We start from the raw sequence: 9,551 nt of genomic DNA on the forward strand, positions 1-9,551 counted from the left end.
TATTTTCAGCAGAGTGTGGAGTCTGAAGTTTGAACTGTACATATGGCTGGCCTTCTAGAAAACACATACTTGCCCCTCTGATATGCTGAAATGTTCACAGGCTGAGACTGAGCCTTACTGTCCAACATACTGAAGCATCAGACGAGTTTCTCCAAAAGAGTAATCTCAGGTTGCGTTATCGGGGGATCACAAAGCATCCTGCCATGTTTAAAGCCTCAGCGACGCGCTTGTAGCCACTTCAGAGCGCACGATCTTCTGAATATTGTTAAAATAAGTCCTAAGTTGAGGTTCCACGTTCTGTTCTTCAAGAGCCAAAATCAAACATGCTCCGTTATCATCTTGCATTCAGTTTTATAGTTTGTATTGAGGTCATAAGTGTTTGTACAATGTCAATAAAGAGTTTTTAGAAACCTCTGGACCTGCAGGTGTTTCTGCAGGACCGGGATCTTTCAGAAAGTCTTTTTTTCTGGATTCACTTTTAATAAGCCCCATCCTCTTCATGTGGGTACTGTCACCTTGCTCACTGCAGGTGAACTATTTACAAAGACCAGAGGGAAAGGTACAAACTGGATGAGGAGTGATGAGCCCGTGTGGTGAGATAACTTGCTGCACTGGATTGGGGGTGGGTGTCAGAACAAGACTGGCCCGTCTCCTCCTCAGGACGGAGTCATACAAAGGGTGTCATGACCGTGGAGGAGTGGCGGAGTCCCTGGATGGCGGCGTAGGGGCCCTGCTGGAAGTAGTGGTGGTAGCGGGGCATGTGGAAGGATGGGAAGGACGGTCCACTTCCCTGCATGGTTCCAGCCAGAGCGGTGGGCGTCAGTGGCATGCTCAGCCGGCTGTAAGGGGGCAGGGAGCCCTGGATGGGATGGGGCAGAGAGGCGGTGCCGGTGCCCATGGCAGACAGGGACTGTGGGTGCTGGAAGCCTGAGAAGCCGGAGGTGCTGGTGACCCATGAGCTGAGGGACAGGTTGTCTGAGGCGGTAAATGCTGAGCCTGCAGGAGATGGAAATATCAGGATATTACCAATGTGCACTGTCCTGGTGTTTTCATAGGATTTATTGGCCATAAAACAAATGTAATCTACTCAGGAACATCGAGGACTGTAAACTATTCCAGCCAACATTCAAAGAACCTGCTCTTAAAGTCTAGTCTTTTTTAATAACCTTCACATGTGTCTGTGACTTGTTAGCATTGGATGATTATTTCCTTAAGATCCCTTTTAGCTATCACATCTGTACTGACGTGATCTGCTGTGTGTCTGACTTCTCACCTCTGGTGTGTGTGGAGTGTCCATCCTCTCCCAGATTGTCCTCGTCACCAGCGTAGGTCCGGATCGGCGACCGGGCGTACGAATGCTTGTGGATCAAATTCTCAACACTTTCCCTGCAGCAAAAGCCGAAGAGACAGCCCCAAAATAAATCTCTTTTTTTTCAAGGTAAGTCTGTATTTTATGGAACTGCACCTAATCTAACAGTTTTATTTGCATTTACGCACACTATACTATTATTTTCAAAGTTCTGTGTATTTGCAACCAACAAATACTACACACAGTTTTCACTGATATCTGTGACCTTCATATATTTTAACCCTGAAAGCCTCTTTTAGATCACATCTTTTGTCCTGACTAGACAGACAGGAACAATAACTGACAATGCAAACTAGAAAACATTAAATATCTCTCACATGTTCAGAAATATAAAGTAAAAATATTTCATATTTAAAATATTTCAGATTTTCCCAGAATCTGACAGCACTATTGTTATCTGTATAATATCTGGTTCTGTACACCTGAATATTTGAGTCCTCTGTGTGTGTGTGTGTGTGTGTGTGTGTGTGTGTGTTCTAATTCTCATGTTTGTGTTGACGGTGCACGTAGATTTGGGAGTGTGTGTGTGTGTGTGTTCACTATCCCACAAAGTGCATTAGCTCATTTGAGTCTTGTCAGACAGCACTTCTCAAACACAGTGACACAAATTGTTGGGGGAGGTAGTGAGCATGCATGCATGTGTGTGTGTGTGTGTGTGTGTGTGTGGTCATGGGTAGACAGGCAAGTGGTCTGCATCATGAGAGCCATGCGTCCACATTAGCAGCCCCCCCCCCCCCTGCAGACCCCATCCCTCCAATTAGGTTAGGAAAGTGCAATATCTGTCAGCAGAGGAGTACAAATGTGTGTGTTTTTATCAGCATCAGGCCCCTGGAGCGCAGAGGCCACAGCAAACTCCCACAATGCACAGCAAGGCTGGAGGAAGGTGGGAGGGGCAGGTTATGCTGGTTTCAATCAGTCACTGCAGCCAATTGAATTACAGTGTGTTTTAGTGCAGTGGCCGACTCCAGACTAATGTGATTTCTGCAGCTCCCTGAAGATCAATTGATCAGGTCTAATTCACAGCCTTCAAAAAAAGAAAGACAGAGCAGACGGGGGGTGGGGGGGGGGGTGTTTTGGTGGCCTCAGTTTGGGATGTCTGATTGAGGAAAATGGGCAGATGGTTTGATTTTGTCAGCTGATTTTGGCCATAGTGCCGGAATCAGGAATTACTAGAAGTGTGTGTTTTGGCAGCGCCTATTAAAATCCTTTGGAGGGATTTGTAACTGTGTGTTTTTGTGTGTGTGAGTGAGGAAATGAACATGGGCTGACTCCCTCTTTCACAAACAACATGGTGAAATAAAATTAAAAAAATACAACTACTAAAACATAAAAGAGAAAGGAGGAACACTGGAAGTAAAGAAAAGAAGAACAAGGAGACAATACTGAGAGGACACAAAATGAAAAACTAGAAAGAAAACAGGACAAAGAAATGAACAACCAGCAAAAAACAAGGAAAATTAGTAGATAAGAAAATAAAGAAGAAATGTAATAAAGGAGGAAAAATGAACAGGTAAAGACGAAGGACAAGACAATTCAAAGAAACAGAATAATCAGAGAAACAAGGTCAAGAAGGATTAAAAAAAAATATGTGAGTAAATGACAGAATGGAGGAGACAAAACTGAAAGAAAGAAAGAATGAAAGTTTTACCAATAAGGAAAGGTAGAATATGATAAAGATGGAGGAAAGATGTGAATAAAGACATTAAATTTGTAGAAGGGAAAAGAGAAGAAGGGAAGATGAAGAATAGTATGAAAGAAAAATGAACGTGAATGCAAACACTGCAGCTTCTGTATTTACTAATGAGCAGCAGGATATCTAACCCCGCACACAAACACACTCCTCCTTGTGTATCTTATCGGTGGTCGAGGTCCAAAGCTAAACAAACAGTGCAGGACCCAGAATCCCCTGTACCTCTCCATGTCTGTCAGCCGCGAGGAGTCCCGGAAGCCTTTGGCGAACGGGTTGCTGTCAATCTTCAGTTTGGTTATCTGGGAAAACAGAGCAGGTGAGTGTTTTTGTGTGTTCTCATCCCTCGTGTTCCTTCACCCTCCCATAACTGCCTTGAGTCTTTCACTTCAGCGTCTTCTTCATTGGTTTTTGTGTTTTCTGCTTATTTTTCTCAGCACAGAAAACCAGTCTGTCTGCCTCAACATGCTCCTTCCTGCAGCTTTGGCTCTTTTCACTGTGAGGTTACCACAACACCACAAACAACATCCAGAGCTCAGGCTTTAAATGTTATTTTTACTCCTTAATAATAATAATCTATTAATTGCTGTCGACTCTTCTTACACTCCAAAACAAACCAGAAGCTAAGACACTCCAGGAGAAAGGAGGGAGGAGAAACCGTATTTTCTCAATCACCTTCTTACTATGATCAGTGAGGCCCCAACAGAGTGTCGGCCTGCTCATAAATAACAGCCATGAATATAAAATATAACCGTGTTGCTCACTTAGCCGTGAATATCTACTGTTCTAGACAAATACTTATAAACAAAGTTTAAAGCGGCACCAAAACAGAAAGTAGAAACATGTTTGTTGTACAAAGCTGTGTTCATACGGCAAATTAAATGTCAAATGATATTTTTATTATTGATTTGAAAAGACCTGATGAGCTTATTTGGCTTTTTGATGATTCACACACGTGGATCTGTTCACCCACAGGAGCTTAGACGAAGCAGTTATTGTGACTTCGTTGTATTACTGTTTGTATTTTGTTCCTTCAGTATTAAATGGGAATGTTTAGTGGCTGTTGTTGGACGTTCTCCTTGAATCACATGATCTTCCTCAACGACAACAAACTTTCCAGCTCAGCTTTTCAGCACAGAGGAGAAAACGGTTTGAATGTCTGCACTTTCATGTCAAATTCAGCTCAATTCAAACTGTGATGTTTATTTATTGGAAACCAAAGGTTTATTATAAGCCCCTACAGTAACAAGGCCCTTCAGCTGTCTGTCACTCACCAGCTGGTTCTGATAGGCCGTGACAGCGGTGAACACGGTCTCGATGAAGACGAATGTGCGGAACTCCTCAGACTTGAGGTTGAGCAGCGAGGCGGTGTGGTCCTTCTTCTTGATTATGTGGACCCGAGGCTGGTACTTGTGCATGGAGTTCAGGATGATCTGCGGAAGACAAGCAGACTCGTGAGAAAATGATTCGAAAGGTGCATCCGTCACGCTCAAGGTCAGTTCTGTTCACTTATTCATTTTATAGTTTACTGGAAAACTACTCTGAGGTTTGAACTCAACACTGAGCTTTACGGTGATTATACAAAATGAAATGCTAACATCAATTTCAAAGAAGCAGTTTATTTTAATTTGTAATTTATAAAATGTAAAATCAAATTTTCATGCTCTGATACAGTATAAAATACATTTGTACTACAGTATAATATTAGAGTACTACATATGAAATACTCCAAAATATCTTATTCTGCCAAAATAATTTTTGGACTAAAATCAACTGGAGAATATTTTATTTCCATGTATATTATAAAATTTATTTTTAAACTCCATCAGAAATAAACCATGTGCAGTTTTAATTAGTTTTTATCAAAAGTTGGTCCAGGGAAAATTTTGAATTTTACAAATATATTCAAATGAAAATAATATTAAATGAATTGAATATATGAGTAAATATTAAAATCTGTGAACACAGCAAATCTACAACAGTAACACAGAAACATTTGTGAAACCTTCACCTCAGCACGACATAATATAATAATGAGATAACGTTTAAGTACTTTTGAGGACATTTCTGGTCTGATCCAAAGGCAAGTGACGCACAATAAATAAAAACAGAGTGAGACAACAGACAATGCAGAGCGATGAAAACTTAACGCTGGGCCTTTATAAAAAAAACAAAAAAAACAACATACTATAAATTTCATTCACTCATTTATTTGTCGGCACTTTATGACTGAAATGCATAAATGAGTAAAGTGAGTTTTGTGGCAGAGAAAACAGTAAAAATCAAACCTTATTAATTTATGTATTTATATCATTCAGATTTTTCCAATGCACGATGCTTCAGCAGCACTTAGGAAATTAGAAAATTAATTGGCCTGTCACCAGATATTGATAAATCACACAAGAGAAAACACAATATTTGTGCAGGAATTATTTTTAAAATGAAAGAAATAAGCGGGATGTCTGCCAAAATAATCTCATGGTGTTTGGCAGAAATGAAACAAATTAAAAACGGTCCTGATGTGTTTTGTGTTTCTTAATTCCGCAGTGTGAGGAAGCTGTTGGAGCAGAAACAAACAGACTGTTGGCTGAACTCTGGATAAATCTCAAAGGCTTCTCTCTTGTGAAACGTCTTTTTCTGCTCCGTTTGTGCCTGCCATGATGCCTTCACTGAACCCAGGATTAAAAGAGCAATTTTCTTGAGTCGGGCGAGTAATTATGATGTCAGCTTTTTATTTCTGTGGAGGTGACACACTTCAGTATGAGCTGTGTCTGTAAAACCATATTTCTCCATGTACATTTACAAAACCTGCACACAGTTTAAAAATACAGTAGTGGTTTGAGATCATCTTTGAATCTGGTGCTTTTAACAACAGAGGAATAAAGGAAGAGGCGCTCACATGTCCGTGTTGGTCCAGTTCGTTGTTTGTCAGTTTGACTTTCTCGAAAGAAACCATCTGCTTCATCAGCTGCTCTCCGGTGAACGGAGAGTCCGGGTGGACGTACAACCTGCCGGGGAGGAGAAAGGTCAGATATTTAATCCCAAGGGCCGGGAGCAGGCAGCGGTATCTGCTGAGACTTGGAATAAGGCTGGGCCAGGCCCAGCATCATCCAACAGGACCGGCTGCGGAACATGGTTGGGTTAAAGTAAATACAAATATAGGAACAGTGAACTCGACAAAACACACCTGCTCCCGAGACTTGGAATCTTAATATCAACGCAGCAGTTCACATCCTCAGCTCTGATTGGCTGACAGGCGCCCGAAGGCCACGCGTTTAAACGGCGTTTGTTCCGTTGTTAGAGAACCGGACAATAAAACACATAAAATGAGTTTGGAAGATATTAATTTATTAAGAGGATAAACCATCATCTCGTTTTTGAGCTTTAATAGTTTTTTCCTAAACGAACCGCGTTCAAAAACGGCCCGGCTCCACCTTTGTTAGTGATTTACACTGAACTAAAAGATGAATGTTGTTCAGCAGGTTCTGATCCTGCACAAAGAAGCGCCTCAGTTATAAATGATGTCGAGGTTTCAGTCAGGTGGTCTCAGTTTGATCAGTTCTGTGTTTCTAGCCTCTAACAATAATAAAAACAGATCTACTGACTCTTAACTGCGGGTAAAGACTCATTTAGTTTAAAATTCTGAAAATGAAAATTACTTGACTTGTGTTTTTAAACACCACAGGCGCTTCCAGGCCTTTTTATACTAGAGGTTCATTCACATAATTAGACTATTAAAATAAATCCAATCCGATTGTTGTGTATATGCTGATATTCCCACTTCAGTTAAATTTCATAGGTGTAATAATATTTAAAATAATAATTTCTCGCTGTTTGCCTGTGAAACATGTATTTGCGGGGGGGGGGGTCTCCTACCTGGCAGGCAGAGGAGGGTCGGCCTTCCCGGCCACCAGCCAGGAGGAGCGGTGGTAGGCGTACCGGTACCTCTTGTTGTCCACCGGGACGATGTCCATTAGCACGATGTACTTTGAGTCCTGGTCCACCCCGGAGAAAGAGACCCGGATGGTGGGGAACATCCTCCTGATGAAGTGACGTTAGTCAGTACTGGGCTAAAGGGTTTCAGAATAAGGTCATGTCCATCCTAAGAACTTCTACAAAGGTCTTCACTATAATTAATTCATTATTATGTGTCCTTTCTTGTTTTTTATTTCGTTCCCTTAAAGCCTGTATAAATATCTACAACACTGTAGTGAGTGAGTGAAACCAGCATGTGTACCTGTTGTACACTGCGGCTACAGGCCGCTAAAACTGTGTGACCTGTGTGAGAGCTGCGCTCTTATATTTTGGATTTACGCGTTAGGGGATAATATGAGGTATTTATAGGCCTAATAAGAACCTAAATGCTACATATCTAAGTGCTTTTATTTCAGGGTTTGATAAAACAGGCTCCTATGATGTTATCGTGGGCTGGGCCTGTATTATTGTCATAGACCAAGCGGCCAAATAAGAAAAGCAAAGAAAAAGGAGGCTCGTTAAAAAGACGCCAGTCGCTCGTTTACCTCCCAGACTTGGTGATGATCATCTCGGTGCCGAGCTCATGAAATTTGTCCCACAGCTCTTTGGTCTCCAGGCTGCACGAGATCTTTGCCATCTCCTCGCTAGGGATGCCGGGATTGGTGGGAATGAGCGGCTCCGTGCACACGGCTGGCGCGCTCCCGCTGAAGTCCCCGTGCCCATCCAGAGAGGACATGTCAGCCAGAGACTGCTGGTTGCAGGAGGACTTCTCCACGAACTGCTCTGTATCAGGGAAACAGAAACAAACAGCAGGGTGAAGATTTGGTTTTAATTATTCTCATTATTATTAATCGTTATTATCATCAGCCCTGTCGGCATGTGAAGCAATAAAAGAGTAAATGCATGTTCAGAAAGTCCGTGGCCCTGAATGTAGTTTAGAGTCTAATTTAGACTCTAGTCTGGATTGTCGTCATTATTACAGGATGAGAAGAAATAAAACTGAGCAACATCTACAGTTTATATTTGGGTTTAATTTGTTCTTATTAAAAATGTTTATTATAATTTCATTCAAATTATCAAAGTAAAATGAAAAAAAAAACATTTCTGTTTGCTAAAGTTTATAAACTATATTCTTTAAAATTATAGAGCAGATAAATTAAAATTGGAAAAAGAAAGAAGCCAATTTTATTTAAAAGCTATGAAATGAAATAAAATACATTTCTAAATGATTATATATTATTTATCTCTGGTAAAAAAAAAAATCAGATTTATCCAATTTGTAAATCTGAGATTTTTCTTTTTGAACAACTGAACATTTTCATTTTATGTTTAAAATCATTTTCTAATAGTTTCGTTGTTGCTACAGTTCTGACAGTTTTTAATATAAATAACTGGGGCCTGGTAACTCTTATACCAAATATAAAGCGTCACTATTGTTTTATTTTGATGATGGGAATATTAAAAACATTTTCCGGTAGGTTTGATCTGTGTAAGTTATTTAATCCACTTGTAAATGTCGGTTTCTGAAGCTTCCTGGCACCAGACAGTTTTATTTCCTTTCTTATGACCCTTGTAGTATTTTAGATTTATTCCAGGTCTTCGGCCTGGACTTTACACGTCAATTAATTCTTCGTAAACCTTCAAGACATTGTGCGTAAAGCAGCTGTGAAAACCTGTGCCTGTAATCTAAAGCACAAATATTAAAACTGAATGAGTTTTATTGTGTGTCCCATCCTTACCGAGAGGTTTGATGGTGTTCTCCTCCGCCTCTTTATCCTTACTGGGCTTCCCACTGGACATCAGAGCGGCTATGGAGAAAGCATTTGCCCGGGACGAGAGCTGCGGTTTCGGGGATGACGTGTACTCCATGTCGGTAAAAGGTCTCGGACCAAAATATTCCCCTGTATAAAAAAATCCCGTCGAAAGGCTCAGCTCCGCCTGTTCGGCTCCCAGCGGACAGAAACAGTAAAATGGGCACAGTTTCTCCCCGGTTCTCTTTGCGCACAAACACTCGCCACTTTGGGGACACTTGTCACTGTGGAGTTGTTCGTCTTGGTGGACGCATGATGAAGGAAGCAGGAGGAACGACGCCAAGGATCTGTGCGCCTCTTGCGGTGCCAGATCTGAGGCCGGGTGCTCTTTGGGAAGCTTCAGTCCGACTCACCCTCCCCTTATAAATTCCAGTCTGCCCTCCAATCGCTGCCTCTCTTTCCACGTCACACTCCCACTGTTCCACAGCAGCTCTGAGACCGAGCAGCCAATTAAATACCCAGAGGCTTGTCAGAGTTTTTTTAATGCCAAAGACCCCAAATACAGGGAGACAAAGGAAATAAATGTTGTAATTCTCTGTTGTCACTGAAACATTAAGGGGGAGAATTAAGAAGTGAAACTTTTTTTTAAAGTGGCTCCTTGTTTGGACCTCTGGAGGGCCCGAGACCACATGTTGGGAAACACAAACCCAGAAAGTAAACGACAGATTTTCCTGGAGAGGTTTGCCCAACATGGTGCTGATAGTGTGAT

The 9,551-nt window shown here is 41.4% G+C and overlaps 1 protein-coding gene across 1 annotated transcript; it reads right to left on the reverse strand.

Annotated features, from left to right (window-relative positions):
- Positions 1 to 320: 320 nt before the first annotated feature.
- Positions 321 to 8,900, reverse strand: tbx20 (T-box transcription factor 20). Its single transcript, XM_026317316.1, has 8 exons — positions 8,771 to 8,900; positions 7,577 to 7,814; positions 6,933 to 7,097; positions 5,956 to 6,064; positions 4,331 to 4,489; positions 3,282 to 3,358; positions 1,274 to 1,386; positions 321 to 996 (listed from the first exon to the last, which is right to left on the reverse strand). The coding sequence occupies exons 1-8, from the start codon at positions 8,898 to 8,900 to the stop codon at positions 668 to 670; spliced, it is 1,320 nt and encodes a 439-aa protein (XP_026173101.1). The 3' UTR covers positions 321 to 667.
- Positions 8,901 to 9,551: the final 651 nt, after the last annotated feature.

This window comes from Mastacembelus armatus, chromosome 16 (assembly GCF_900324485.2).
Source record: "Mastacembelus armatus chromosome 16, fMasArm1.2, whole genome shotgun sequence".
Lineage (NCBI taxonomy): Eukaryota > Metazoa > Chordata > Actinopteri > Synbranchiformes > Mastacembelidae > Mastacembelus > Mastacembelus armatus.

Bases quoted from the DNA above. Each gene is read 5' to 3' on its own strand.
- tbx20 (XM_026317316.1), bottom strand. From the start codon at position 8,900: ATGGAGTACACGTCATCCCCGAAACCGCAGCTCTCGTCCCGGGCAAAT. The intron at 6,065-6,932 runs GTAGGAGACCCC...CCTCCCCGGCAG, and splicing joins GACCCTCCTCTGCCTGCCAG to GTTGTACGTCCACCCGGACT. The intron at 4,490-5,955 runs GTGAGCGCCTCT...TGTCTTCCGCAG, and splicing joins AACTGGACCAACACGGACAT to ATCATCCTGAACTCCATGCA.